The sequence below is a fragment of the Urocitellus parryii genome, chromosome 5, assembly GCF_045843805.1.
Source record: "Urocitellus parryii isolate mUroPar1 chromosome 5, mUroPar1.hap1, whole genome shotgun sequence".
Lineage (NCBI taxonomy): Eukaryota > Metazoa > Chordata > Mammalia > Rodentia > Sciuridae > Urocitellus > Urocitellus parryii.
In genome coordinates, this window is record NC_135535.1 from 160,634,118 (window position 1) to 160,649,916 (window position 15,799).

Genomic DNA, 15,799 nt, shown 5'->3' on the forward strand with positions numbered 1-15,799 from the left:
GTTTTGAGATGTAATGTTAGGTAATTTATTTGTTGACTTATTCTTTTAAGGAATGAACTCCATGTAATGAACTTTCCTCTTAGTACTGCCTTCATGGTGTTCTCTCTTCTTTTTAGAAGGCAAATATATAAGATGATAATTATAAACCTATGTTAACAGACACATAATAAAGGTGTAATTTGCAATGGTAACAATATAAAAAATATAAAAGAGAGCGATCCACCACGTGTCTGGAAAGCATGGTGCCTCCGGTGGTTGCAGCACCGCTGAGCAGCACCCCCAGGCTTTGGATGATGATTGAATGGTATTGGCTGTGGATTTGTGAAACCCATCATATTAAAATATTGAGCTTAAGGATTTTTGTGATGAAATTTCTGTAAATGGTGCAGTCTCTGCTTCAGTTTCTGAAGCTGGAAAAGGACCCTCTAGCAGCCACATTGTGGCAGACACCATGGACCTGAACCCTAAGTGGAATCTTTCATGTGTCTGCTCAGCAAAGTAAGTAACTGCAAACTGCTTTGACAGAAGTTACCAGGGAAGTTGCAATTGGGGTGAGATTTAACAAGCTTGAAAACTGGCCCCAGCTGCTTACAGCCTGCCAAGTAAAGCAAAGTGAAGAAGTGGGTTAGCAGGTGGGAAGATCCACATTGTTATCATCTGCTTCCAGGGGGCTCAACCAACTCAGGTTATCTCCCGGTGGTGCCAGACAGGATCTGGACAGCCCTGCTTCTGCTAATGCCTATGAGTTAATCCTACCCAAACAGAATCATAAGAATCTTCAAAAATAGCCAAGGAATTTGAGTGACTGAAATTACCATCACCACTTTTAGCAGCTAGTAAAGTTGGGGTATAACTAAAAATATCTGAACTTCAGTTTAGGTGGTCTAGGTATAATCTCATGTATAGATGAGGCTGCAGTAATTGTAAACTGAAATTGTTAATGTGCATACATTGTTGTAGGAAGCTAAGGGGAAACAATGCTTGGCCTCAAAAAGCATTTCTCAGTGGATTTCCTGTGAAGTCATTGTTTCACTTAAAATTTTGAAGCACAATTAAAGGTTCTTCTATTTTATATTTTTTAAAAATTATATATATAATATATATAAAATAAAAAATAATATAATAATATATTCATATATAAAGATATATATATATTTATATAAATATATATATAAGGAGAGGAGTAGAGATGTATAGAAGCAGTGTGTATAGTATCAACATTAAGTTGGCATTATTCAAATTATGTTGCTAACAAGCTTAAGATACCACTTTGTAGTTACCAAGATAACCATTTAAGAAAACAACTTTAAAAATATACAGAAAAAGACAGAAGATGGGAATCCAAATAATACACTGAAAAAAATCAACTAATTAAAAAAGGCAGTAATGAAGAAATAGAAGAAAAACATTTAAGACATGTAAAATTATAAGTAATAGCATAAGTAAATTCTTCGTAAATAATCACATTAATTATAAATGGTTTAAAGTTTCCCACTAAAAGGCAGAGATCAGCAGATTAGATTTTTTTAAAACAGGATCTATCTGATGATTTCAAGATACTCTCTTCAGATATAAACACATAAGTGGGTCAAAAGTAGAAAGATAAAATCAGATATTCCATGGAAATCATAACCAAAATTGCGGTGGTAGCTAGTTTATTGTCATACAAAATAGATTTGAAATCAAGAGTTCACAGGTGAGCTGGGGTTGTTGCTCAGTGGTAGTGTGCTTGCTTAGCATGTGTGAGGCACTGGGTTCAATTCTCAGCACCACATATAAATACATGAATAAAATAAAGGTCCATCTAAAAAAAAAAGGGAGCTTGCAAGAGACAAAGAAGGATATTATCTATTGATGAAAGGCTCAATACAGCAACAAAATATATATAACAATTACATTGAACAGAGTCCCAAAATATGTGAAATAAAAATTGACAGAATTGAAGGGGAAAACTGACAGTTCCACAATAATAATTATAGGCTTCAATACTCTACTTATAATAATAGAACTGGACAGGAAGTTAAAATATAATTAGAGGATTCAAACAACACCATGAACCAATTAAACCTAATAAATAGGACACTCTGAATATGTACTCTTCTCAAGTGCACATGAAGTATTATTCAGGATAGGTCATATGTCAGGCCACAAAATAAATCTCAAAAAACTGAAGCCATACAAAATATCTTTTATGATCATAATGGAATAAAACTAGAAATCAGTAACAGAAGGAAGAATGGAAAGTTCACAGAATCATAGAAATTAAGCAACACATTCAAACAACCAACAATTCAAAGAAAAAAGTTAAGGAATGAAAAACACCTTGTGATAAATGAAAACAAAACTACAATATGTCAAAATTTATCAGATGCAGTAAACATGATGCTCACTGTTGAGGATTGTTTTAATATATGAACAAAAAAGGAGATTAACAGATCTGTTTGTTTACTTTCACCTTTCCTTTTCATTATATTTAATAATTCTGTTCAAGATAATGTAAATTGTTAAGAAAATTGTTTTCTTTTAGTGCCTTCTGGAATGTTATATAATTTTTTCTTTAGCTATTATTGCCAGAATTCCTATCTTCATCCCAGTGCCGGTGAAGACAAAGATAAAACCAATCTGCAGCTTCTGCAATGGCCATCACTGAACTGCTTGCAGAACTTGCCTGGACTATGTATCACTTGTATGCATTGTGAACTCACTTGTATGCATTGTGAACTATCTGTTGGTGCAGCGACTTGTGGTAGTGTTGGGGTATTTATGCTGATGGTGTCATCGGTGGTACAATTTTTCCAAAAGGAGCCATCACTGAACTGCTTGCAGAACTTGCCTGGACTATGAATCACTTGTATGCATTGTGAACTCACCTGTATGCATTGTGAACTATCTGTTGGTGTAGTGACTTGTGGTAGTGTTCGGGTATTTTTGCTGATGGTGTCATTGGTGGTACAATTTTTCCAAAAGGAGCCATCAATTGGCTTGGTGTATCTTCCTCCCTTCTGCTTGTCATGGTCATTCAGCTAAAATTTGGGGGCCAACAGAGGTGAGGCAAAGAACCTCACCCCCCCGCTGGTACAAAGACCTATCCACAGGTGTGGCTGTATACTGGACCGGTAGTCAGTGACAGGTAAGATCCAATTGCAATGGTACCAACCTAAGACAGGAGGCTGACGCCTTGAGGTCAGCTCATCCGATAACGAGTAAGGACCATATGTACTATTGGACAACCTAAGGCAGGCATGGTCCCTAAGCCACATGCTTGTTGTTTAAACAGAGAGGGGGAGATGTTGAGAGCCACAGCTGAAGGGGCCCCAGCAAACTTCCAGCTGCCAGCAAACTTCCAGCTGCCAGCTGATGATTGGCTCACAGCGGCCCCAGCAACTTCTAGCTGCCAACTGATTGGCTCCTCTGCGGTGATGCTCATTGGGCTGTTTCCCTGCCCTTTCAGACCACGGAGCTGCTCATTGTGGAACTTTTTTGGCTCCGCCCATGCGACCCAGCCAATTGGCCTCAAGAGTAGGAGGAGTGGGGGAGGTGGAGAGGCTTGTGGGAAGCGGGTGGTGGCAGTTGGGCTCTGAGGGTTTTCCTGAGGAGCTGTTTTGTTTGGTGTGTGTGGTTCTAAAATAAAGTTCGTTTCTTTTGACAAGTGGCTCCTGAATTGTGCCCAGCCAGACTGCGGCACTCACAAAGAAATTTATAGTTTAAATATATACATTGAAAAATAAGAAAACTCTCAAATCAACAACCTAACTGTACACTTTAAGGAAGCAGAAAAAGAAGTGCAAATTATGCCGAAAGCTAGTAGAAGCAAGAGAATTAATCAGATTGGAGAAAAAAATCTAATAAAAAAACAATAGGGAAAATCAATGAAATACAAATGCAGATTTGTGGAAAAGATCAACAAAATTGACAAATCTTTAGCAAGTCTAAGAAAAAAAAAGGAGGGAAGATTCAAATCTCTAAAATTAGAAATGAAAGTGCTGGTGCATGCCTATAATTCCAGACTTGGTAGGCCCAGTCAGGATCACAAGTTCAAGGCCAGCCTCAGCAATTTAGCAAAGACCTAAACAGCTTAGCAAGATCCCCATCTCAAATTAAATACATTAAAAAGGGCTGGGGATGTGGCTCTATGGTTAAGTGTCCCTGGGTTCAATCCCTAATGCAAAAAAATAAAATACTTTCCAACAAGTTGGATAATCTAGATGAAATACACAACTTCCTAGTAATACACAAGCAAAAATAATTTTTAAGTATTAGATTTATGTCTAGGCAAGGTGGCACATGCCTGTAAACCCAAGTACTCAGGAGGTTAAGGAAGGAGGATGGCAAGTTTGAGGCCAGCCTAGTAACTTAGGAAGACTCTGTCTCAAATAAAAGATCTGGTGTGTGTAGCTTAATGGTAAAGTTTCTCTAGATACCATCCCTAGTACCCACCCCTCAAATTACCTATAGGTATGTGGGGTATGCGTGTGTGTTTGTGTGTGTATGTATGTGTGTGTGTGTGTGTGTGTAAGTAATATGGGAAGCTTTAAAATAACTCCAAAAGGATAAATACAAAAGGAATTTAAAATGGTTATCGTATAAAGGTGTATTAAAAATTGTAATTCAAAAAAGAAAAAAATGTTTTAAATGAACATCAGCTGTTATCAGAAACATAAAAAAATGAGTTATTAAAAACAAAAATTCATTTAAAAATGGTTATCACCAGATGAGTAAAAAACCTACGTGTTTTCTTTTTTTTTTTAAATATTTTTATTTTTTTAGTTATTGGCGGATACAACATCTTTGTTTGTATGTGGTGCTGAGGATCGAACCTGGGCAGCATGCATGCCAGGTGAGCGCGCTACCACTTGAGCCATATCCCCAGCCCAATGTTTTCATACTTTCTTGCCCATCTTGGTTTTCTAAAATTTTTTGTAATAGGCATATAATGCTTTTGTAATAAGGAAATAACAATAGCAAAGGAAATTCCACCTGGAAAAAAAAACATAAAACTCCTGATTAACCTGGGGAAATTACATTCATGGGGATAAACGGATTTCCTCCTATTTAAACCTAAACTGCTTGTATTAAACAAGTATGAGAACCATTGCTACATACCTTCTGGCTAGCTCCTCTGGCATTCGCTTTGGAACCAAAGCTTTGTCTAGCTGAATCTCCAACACAATGTATGTCCCTGCTTCAAAATATTGCTGTAAAGACATTTTTTCTTATTTGGTATTTTCAGGAAAAAAATATTTAAGAGAAAATTTTAGTAACATAAGAGAATATTTACAATTTTCTGAGTGAGAAAATGCACATAAAATCACATACATAGCTTGATCTTAACTGTTAAAATCTTTCCTACATAGACAAATAACTGAAAAGGAATATAGTAATAGTGGTTATTTCATGGATGAAAAGGTTTCCACTTTTATTCCTGGAAATTTCTACCTCAGTTGAAGACCCATTGAACTTATCCCATAACTTCTCTTGGAATTCTTTTAAGTAAATGTCCTTCTTTCTTCTAGCAATCTTCTTTAGTGTGTCCTGCAAAAATATTCTTTCATAATCTTTTTATATTCCCATTTACAATCTCCTCATTACCATTTATGAACTCTAACTGCTGAATAATTCTATCTAGATTTTTGCTAGTATCCTAAATACAACACGTCCAAATTTATTATTTCTCCCCTATCGACCTCTCTGGACTTTTCTCTTTATGGCATTTTCATCCTTCCAGAAAATAAGGCTTGAAATCTTAGTTATCTTTATCTTTTCTTCATCAATAAACCCAAAGCTTCTGAGTTCCAAACATCTTGCTTCTCCAGGTTTCTGACTTCTTTATATTACATTACCTGCCCTAAATCAAATCGTCATCAATACCTTGTGAAAAACCTACTATCATAGAGAGAAATCTCAGAAAACTTGGAATGGAACTACCATTTGACCCAGTTATTTCGCTCCTCAGTATATACCCAAAGAACTTAAAATCAGCATACTACAATAACACAGCCACATCAATGTTTATAGCAGCTCAAGTCACAATAGCTAGCTATGGAACCAACAGATGAATGGATAAAGAAAATGTGGTACATATACACAATGGAATACTACTTAGCCATAAAGAAGGCATTTGCAGGTAAATGGATGAAATTAGAGACGACCATGCTAAGTGAAATAAGCCAATCCCAAAAAACTAAAGGCCAAAACAAATGTTTTCTCTGATATGCAGATGCTGACTCACAATAAGCAGAGGGCAGGCTTTGGGGAGGGAAGAGTCCAGTTCATTGGATTAGACAAAGAGGAATGAAGGGAAGGGAGGGGGCATGGGAATAGGAAAAACATTAGAATGAATCAGACATAACTTTTCTAGTTCATGTATGAATATACCACCAGTGAAACTCTGTATCATGTTCAACCACAAAAATGGAAGTTATACTCCATGTATGTTTGATATGTCAAAATATATTCTACTGTCATGTCTAACTAAAAAGAACAAATTAAAAAGAATCAAAGTCAGCATACTTTAGATATACATTCATACCCATGTTTATCACAGCATAATTCACAATAGCCAAGTTATGGAATCAGTCTAGGTGTCATCAAATGAATCAATAAAAAAAATGTGGGGTGTGTGTGTGTGTGTGTGTGTAGATATAAAGTTTTATTTAGCCATAAAGAAAATTAAATTATGTCATTTGTAGGAAAATGGATGTAACTGCAGAAGATAATGTTAAATAAAATAAGTAAAGACTCAAAAAGAAAAGTATCATGTTTTCTCTCATATGTGGAAGCTAGTGGGGACAAAAAGGGGAAGAGAGGGGAAAATATGTCATAAAAGTAGAAGGAAGAGAGCTGGGCTTGTAGCTTGGTGGCAGAGTGTTTGCCTACTACTGATGAGGCACTGGGTTCAATCCTCAGCACCAGATAAAAACAAATAAATTAGATTAAGGTTAAATTCTAAAAAAGAAGGAGAAGAAGAAAGAAAGTAGAGGGAAGACCAATAAGGTAGTGGAAGGAGACCAGGGGGAGGGTGGAAGAGGAGGTAAGGAAAGTTACTAAGGAGAGAAGGTGAGCAAATAAAACATTACCCATGTACCAATACACCATGATGAAACCCAACATTCCATATAATATGCACCAATAAAAATAAATGAATAAAAAAAACCTTTGAGTCTCCAAGATGAAGCTCAAGAATTCCTCATTACCTACAGAATAAAGCTCAAATTTTTTAGCAAGACTCGTTTTCCTACAACTTCACTCTGCCTCTCTTCCCACCTTTTTATAGAACCTGTCCTTTCTTTTCATTCCTCTATACCAGACAGAATTGACTGATGTACTCTAAATTCTACTCTTATAGGTTTTCTTTGTGCTTTCACTCAAGCTATCCCCTGGCCATGCAATGCCTCTTGTTTCATATTTATTAAGCAAAGAGTTCTTTCTTTTACTACTTAGTTTAGATAATCACCTCTTTGATGAAGCCTTCCCTGAGACAGTCCTATCCTAACAGATATTAATCGTTGACTCATTTGAGCCCACAAAAAACTTATATTTGTACCTGTATCATGGCACTTAACAAAATTAGGCATTATGGTTAGATTTGTACCAATCCATTTCTCCTACCAAACAGCTGAGTGTTCCTGAGGGCAAAAGAATAAATACTACAGATGATATATCTTTGCATCCCTGCTTAATACAGTAGAATTAATGAAAAACAAAAAAAATTTAATGCTAGAAAGGACCTTAAAATTAATTTGATACCAACTCATTTTACAGATTCTTAAGAAGACAAAAAGATTTGTCCAAGGTCATAACCTAGCCATGGGCAAATATAGGAGGTAGGTCAGATTCCCTGTCCTGAGCCTTTTCTACTATAGCTGTCTTGTTCAGTAAAGGTCTGATGAATTTAAACTTAATTTTCCAAAATTTTATGCATAGTTACCTGTCCTTCTGCATTGTGGCTTAGAAGAGGTTCACCTTCCAAAGGAGTATCTGAACTCTGAGATTTTATACTAGGAGCTTGCTGAAAGAAAATGAACATACTTCAAAAACTGAATCCTTAACATGGCCTTCATTGTGACAGGAATGATGATCATTACAATACATCAAAATAAAAACTATATTGATACAATTCACCAAATGAGAAATCAGTGCGAGCCGTCGGCAGTAAGAAAACAGACAAAATCAACTTTTCAAGAACCTACCACATCCCCAGGCTTAATCTTTCCATCTATGTCTTTTTCTTTGACTGTTTTATCTTCTTTCAGATTCTTAGAAACAACTGGTTTGGTCAGTGGAGAATTAATTCCTCCTACTTTATTATTCTGATTCAAATGATGACCAGTATCTCGGAACAAACTGAATGACAATTTGGTCTGAAAAGAAGACAAAAAAACATAATGAAACACAGGCAAATAAGACAAACTTGAAGGCATCATTTAGTGTTTCAGAAAATTTCAACATCATAGACTCAGAGAAAGGACCTGAAAAGCTACACTGTATTTCTCTACTTCTAGAACATGTAAGGTCACCATGGAAAGTTAGCTGCCTACCATATTACTTTTAAGTTTTAAGGGGAGACCTTATGAACTAACTCGATTCTGGTGTCTCATAACTCAGAAAGCATTGTATCTTCAACATATAATTTCAAATTAATTTTAAATGGTAGAATTAATTTCCACACAAAAACAGTATCTAAATACTGCTCATCTATCAATTAAATTAGAAGGTTAAGACAAGTTTAAAGTCTTAAGTAAAACATTTGTATGGTTTAAACTATAGGTAAATAAATTGGAAAAAAATCTTACCACCATTTAAAAAAAATTTTTGTAGTTGTAAATGGACAGAATACCTTTATTTTATTTGTTATGTGGTGCTGAGGATCAAACCTAGTGCCTCATGTGTGCTAGGCAACTGCTCTGCCACCAAGCTACACCCCAGCCCCTTATCACCAAGTTTTAAGTTAAACAACATGGATGTTTCTCAAAATAATTTAAGCTGAGTGAAGAAAGCTAGAACACCACCCCCAACCCCTGGACAAAAGTGGACAGGAAAACAGAGATAGGACAAAGGAATAACAAAGGACATGAGAACATTTTAGGGGATAATATGCATATTTATTATCTTGATTGTGGTGATAGTTTCACAGATGTGTATTTTACATACACATCAAAATTTTAAATTGTACACTTTAAACATGTAGAGTTTATTATTTATCAATTATACCTTAATAATGATATTAAAAAGAAAATCTAACTATTAAATAAAAATTATGAATACTAAAAAATCACTCATAATCCTACCACCTCTACCATAGGCACTGTATTTCAGATTCAAAAGTGCAAAGTTTTTCAAATTTTCACAACTCTAGGTTATGTTGTACAATGAGACTATTTCATGTAAGTGATACTGCAACAATATGTAGCCTTTTGTGTCTGCCTTCTTTCATTTAGTATAATATTTTTTAGGTTCATTTATGTTATAGCATGTATCAGTGGTTTATTCTTTTTTTTATTTTATTTAGTTAGTTAGTATTGGGAATTGAACTCAGAATCAACATCCCAGAGGGATGACTGGCTACATGATCAAGAAAAAAGTCAATTTTATATTTACTTACTAGGAAAGTGATCTTTTATAAAATATAAGAAAAATTTTTATTATTTCATCATTATTATGACAACTATTTTTCAATTACAAAAATCATGAAAGACCCATCATTTATTTACATACTAAGTGAAAAGTAAACTCTATATCAGTTTCCTTTGAACCAGAAATCACACTTATATAGGGATTTATTTGGAAGAAATAATTTAATAGGACCAAAAAGTTTATACCCCAAAAAATTCCAAAGGAATCTATAATAATAAAAACTAAAAATATGAATGTCTCTGAATAAAAAAAGGTTTAGTAAATTACAGTAAATAAAAATGATAAAATATACATCCATTAAAAATAATTAGCAATGCTTTGTAATATATGAAAGAAAGAATTCAAAAGTGTTACATATAGCATAGATCAAAATAAATTTCAAGGGCTGGGATATAGCTCAGTTGGTAGAGTGCATGCACAAGGCCCTAGGTTCAATCCCCAGTACCAAAATAAATAAATACATAAATAAATTTCAAAATAAAATAAATGTTATATGACTTTATTAAAATAAATTGTGATAACTATAAACAGAATGAGATATTAATTAAAGATATGAATTAAGACTTCCTAGGCTCAAAGGAAAGATTTTGATTACCAAAAATTTAAAGTTTCTATATGTAAAAGAAACCATGGTAAATTAAGTTACAATATAAATTTTAAAATATGGATAATATCAGAAAACATGTGAAAAAGATACCTATAATTCCTAATATATAAAGCAGCTTTTTTAAACATAAGAAAAATACACCAATGGGCAAAGTACATGAAGTGGTTCATGAAAGCAATGCTAAAGGTTAATAAAAACAAGAAACACTTAGTAATCAAATAAATGTAGCTTTAAATGTTCTTTAAAATGATAATGTCCATTCTGGCAAAGACATGTAAAACAATTTTTATTTACTACTAGAGGTATGAATTGTTACAAACTTTCTGTACTCTTATATACCTGTGAAACCATCACCACAATCAAGAAAACCAATATTTTTATCATACCTAATATTTCTCAGTCCTCTGTAATCACTCTTTCCCTAAATTTCTGTCCCCAAATGACCATTAATCTGCTTTTCATCAATACAGATAACTCTATAGTTAAAGTATGTAGTCTCCTTTTGTCTGGTTTCTTCAGCATGATGCATTTGAGATTCATCCATGTTGTGTGTATCAATATTTCATTTCTTTTTATTGTGAGTAGTATTCCCTTTTTTAATATTTATTTTTTAGTTATAGGTGGATACAATGTCTTTATTTTATGCTATGTGGTGCTGAGGATTGAACCCAGTGCCTCACAAATGCTAGGCAATCGCTCTACCACTGAGCTACAGCCCCAGCCCCTAACAAGATAGTTTTTTTTTTTTTTAATTTTTAGTTGTAGTTGGACACAATACCTTTATTTCACTTATTTATTTTTATGAGGTGCTGAGGATCGAACCCAGGGTCTCACAAGTGCAAGGTGAGCGCTTTACCACTAAGCCACAACCCCAGCCCCAAACCAAGACTTTATTTTTCTTTTTTTGGTGTTGGGGATTGAACCCAGGGACTTGTGCATGTGAGGCAAGCACTCTACCAACTGAGCTATATCCCCAGTCCAGTATTCCCTTGATAGATTTTTTATTGTTGTTGTTATTTTCCTGTTTACCTATTGATGGAGATTTGGGTTGTTTCTGGTTTGGTGTTCTTCATTATCCACAAGTTTTGAGGTCCAGAGGAAAATGACTGCGAGGGTCTACATTTAACATCCCAGTATACCAACTGGTTCTAAGTATCAACTACAAAGACATGTATACTAAAGATATGAATATAAAGGATAAATTATAATGATACCTTTTCTATAATTTTTTCTTACCTTTTCATAAACTGTACTGTCTAGATAAGGGTAAATATGAAATGCTCCCCGAATCCTCTTCATACCTGGATACAGCAAGGGGAGCATATTAACATAAGCCACACCATGAAATGAAAGCTGACTTTCATCATCAGCCTAAAGGAATAAAAAAAAGAGAGAGTTGTTAATGCCACAGAGTAATGTCGCATAAGGTGAGAAACTGACTCAGACGTGCAGACTCAGTTTTAGGAACAAACTCTACTACTTAGCTAGTCATGTATCTTTGGGCAAGGTATATAATATTTTGGGCTTCTGTTTGTTTAGCTTCAAAATTGGTTTAATAATACCATGATCTCTGAGATAATACATATCAACAGTATTAATAAATATGCTAGCTGAATCAATACATACTCAAATTAATTGATAATACATATATTCAACCAAAAAGTCAATTTTACCATGTTGTTTCTTAGGGGGAAAAATGAGATCTTATTAAAAAACCTAACAAAGACTTAAAGGCATCAGCAGTTTTGGCTTCTAGCTTTTGTTCATAGAATTACAAGAAATAAAATGAGGCTTACAAATCATCTAGACCAATTATGACCAGTAGGCTTTTTAACTTATACCCAAATTTTCATCAATTGGTAGAGGTGTTTTAGCATTCTTTGAAGAGAAAAATTCTGTGTATGCATCTGGGTTCAAAAAAGTGCTTTGATCAATGAGCAATGTGTGCCATAGATAATGAAGGATGAAAACTATCTATCATATATTTGCAATACTTGATCTAAATTCTCACAGAAAAGATGAGGAACATGTAAATAAATATGTTTTAACGTCTTTTTTTTTCTTTTTCTTTCTTTCTTTCTTTTTTTTTTTTTTTGGTACTATTGATTGAACCATGGGTCACTTAACCAGTGAGCCACTTCCGCAGCCCTTTTTATATGCTTTTTGAAATTTTGAGACAGGGTCTTGCTAAGTTAGGGCCTCACTAAGTTGATGAGGTTGAATTTAACCTTACAATTCTCCTGCCTCAGGCTCCCAAATTGCTAGGATTATAGGCATGTGCCACTGTGCCCAGTTTTAACATTGTTTTTTATAGCTTTATGGTTTGCTGTATAAATCCATTTTTTGAAAGAAATTTAATTCCAAGCTTAAAAGTAGTCTTTGATTTTGCCTCCTAAAATAATAATAATTAGAAACTAGATTCGGAAGTTTTATGTTCATGTGATAATAGTATGTGGTTTAGAAATCTCAGGAAAGTTAGCCAATATATGTTATATAATAACAGGGGGAAATGGTGTTACAATGATAGTATTTTTACTATGCAAAAGCTTATTTTTAAATCAACTACGTAATCTAGATACTTCTACATGACCCCTATCCTCACAGAGTTTATGACCAAGCAGGAAAGATCAGACATGTACAGATAAAACAGTACAGAACATGTTCTAGGCTCACGAAAGCTCTATCTTTTCAGAAGAGTAGCAAATCTATGAATGCTATTATGTTAATTATCAGTCTAAAACATTTTGATGGTGGGTCTAAAAGAAATTCAGAAAATATACTAGGTTGTATTTTGACTTCGAAAAATGGCCATTTCATATGGTTTGCTTATGGTAAAACTATGATAAAAGACTATGGGAAAATAGGATATCTGGAAATAAGGCCTGGGTGATTATTAGTAAACAACAGGCAACTACAATGGCAAATAATCCTGGGACAAAAGGGTTTCATGGGACATGAGACTTTCAGTCCTAAAACCAGGAAAGTCAGAAGAAGAACCACAGTCAGTTCATATTTTCTTTTGGTATCAGAATTAGAAACAGAAAAACAGGTTGAGTCTGAGCCAGCATTTCTTATATGAAGGGTTTCGTTTGTTTGTTTACAATGAGGTCTTACTATGTTTCCCAAGTCAAATCCTGAGCTAAAGCGATCCTTCCACTTCAGCCTATCAGATGCTGAGATCACATAAACCAGCCACTGCACCTGACTTTATAAATATATCTGAGTGCACATATTTACCTTTTCAGTTTTTCCAGCTTTCCCTTTGGGTGCAATAACCAGAGGAACTCTTATCATCTCTACAGGCCAAAGCCAGCAATCAACAATTCGCTTCTGAAAACTGTAAATAAAAAATCAGTCCATTAGCATTATGTGCAAAAATGGGGTTAGTATAGTTTAGAATCAAGGTAAATAGTCTTCTCTTCTAAAAAGTAATGGAATGCACATAAAACTTGTATTAGGTTGGTGATTTTTTTCCCCTAATCTATACAATTCCATAAAAATAATTTCACTCGACTGCCAGCACATTTTTGAGAGCATTTTGCAAAATAATCAAAGGCTTTTACAATGTCAAATCTTTTTTTTCAGAGACAGTTTCATTTAGTAAAATAGATATGCATATTAATACAGACATAAGACATATATAACCAGTTACTTTAAATTTCTTATTTGATAATTCCAAAATCTATGTCATATCTGAGGATAGTTCTTAGGCTACCTTTGTCTCTTCAAACTATTTTTTCATCACTTTTAGCCTTCTTTCTAATATTTTAATTGGAACCTAGATATTATGTATTGGGTAATAGGAATTGAGGTAATTAGGGTTTTTAGTGTGAAGTTTTATCTTAATATAGTTAGGAGCTGGGATATATTTAATGTTTATTATTCTAAGTGCCAGAACTTGAGGTTCATTTCTTTGTTTTGGGGGGTGGCTATTGGGGATTGAACTCAGGGGCACTCGACCACTGAGCCACATCCCCAGTCCTATTTTGTATTTTATTTAGAGACAGGATCTCAAAGAGTTGTTTCATGCCTTGCTGCCATCTCTCTAGGTGGTAAGCAGAGGACAAAGGAAGAAACCATTTTGCATTTGGCAGGGTCCAGCAACTAAGAAAGCTGTTTCCTGGCAAACATGAGTTTGTCCCAAAATTCAGACCCAGTAAACACATACACTGCACAACATTGTGTGCGCTTAAGTGACCAGAAGAAAATCCAATGTGGAGAGAGGTTTACACAAGGGACAACTGGTCGTGGAAACCCACCTGGCTCTACCCCGCCCCCTCCAATCCAACTGCTTGCAAGGACTGGCTGAGAGAGATGTCAGAACTCGAAAGGGTAGTAGTGGGAGACATTGTTTGGAAACTGAACCCAAGACCAGGAAACGTGGGGTCTGCAGGTGTCGTAGAGGAGTAAGAATTGGCTCCCCCACCACACTAGTGAAACCCAGGAGCGCCCTGGTATAAAGTCCTCCTGCCTGGACCAGCAAGTACTGGGCCCTGGAGGTGTGCAGATTTAAAACCTGAGACCAACTGGCATTCAGCAAAGAGCCTGGAGCCAACATATGCCTAAACCCTGCCTCTAGGAATTCTGCTTAAGGGTTGCTGACTCACTCCAACAATCCAAAGGGTGGAGCATCACACTCCAGGAGACCACACCTAAAACTGCTGAGAAGAGAATTTTAAGCTTCAATGGCAAGAATTCTTTAACTTTTCATTGCGTTTTTAAAATTATTATTCTTTTTCACTGTTTAATTGTGACCTTAATGGTACATGGATATTTATATAGTTTCCTATTTTTTTCTTCTCATCTCTAGCATTTTTGAAGCCAATTATTTTACATGTATTAGTTTTTTGTTAACTAGGATGTTTGATTAGTATATTTTAGTTTTGTATTCTTTTATTTTTTTTAGTTAAATTTATGTGTATTTTTTTTCTACCTGCTTCCATTGATTCTTCTGCTAACAGCCAATTCCTCATTGTTCTTTCACTCTTCTTTACTTTTTTACTTCTATCTTCTCTCCTCCTCCCTCATAATCATCACATCTTATATTACTTCTGTTCTTTCCCTGTCAACCATTTGAAAATGTAAAACTCTTTTTCAAACTTGCTATTCTTATTATAGGCATTACTGATCATATAATTTCTGTTTACTGTGATAATTGACACTGTAGACACCATAGTAGGAACTATTTGGTTTAATGCTATAAATTGTTTGCACTGGTTGTTGTTATTATTTGTCTCTCCCTAAACAGTGAGGTACTAGAAACGTTCAGGGACACTATAAACACACTGGATAGAAACTATTGCTTCAGGTCTATACTGTTAGATGAGCAGACATAAAAAAGCAAGGGAACAGGGGCTGGGGCTGTATCTCAGTGGTAGAGAACTTACCTTGTATGTGTGAAGTACTGGGTTCAATCTTCAGTACCAGATAAAAATAAATAAATAAAGATATTGTACCAATTACAACTAAAAATATTTAAAAAAAAAAAAAGCAAGGAAACAAATTGCTCCGAGCAAACCAAGATACTCCAAAGACAGAATCCATCGATACCATAGTAGA

General features: G+C 34.8%; 1 protein-coding gene across 1 annotated transcript in view; it reads right to left on the bottom strand.

The window, feature by feature from the left end:
• Cfap70 (cilia and flagella associated protein 70) overlaps nt 1-15,799 on the bottom strand; it is a 95,440-nt gene that overhangs the window by 53,827 nt on the left and 25,814 nt on the right. Inside the window, exons 9-13 of the mRNA XM_026390245.1 lie at nt 13,478-13,577; nt 11,477-11,611; nt 8,190-8,360; nt 7,928-8,008; nt 5,104-5,195 (exon numbers count right to left, since the gene is read on the bottom strand). Of these exons, the coding sequence (XP_026246030.1) occupies nt 5,104-5,195; nt 7,928-8,008; nt 8,190-8,360; nt 11,477-11,611; nt 13,478-13,577 (579 nt within the window). The remainder of the gene's footprint in view (nt 1-5,103; nt 5,196-7,927; nt 8,009-8,189; nt 8,361-11,476; nt 11,612-13,477; nt 13,578-15,799) is intronic.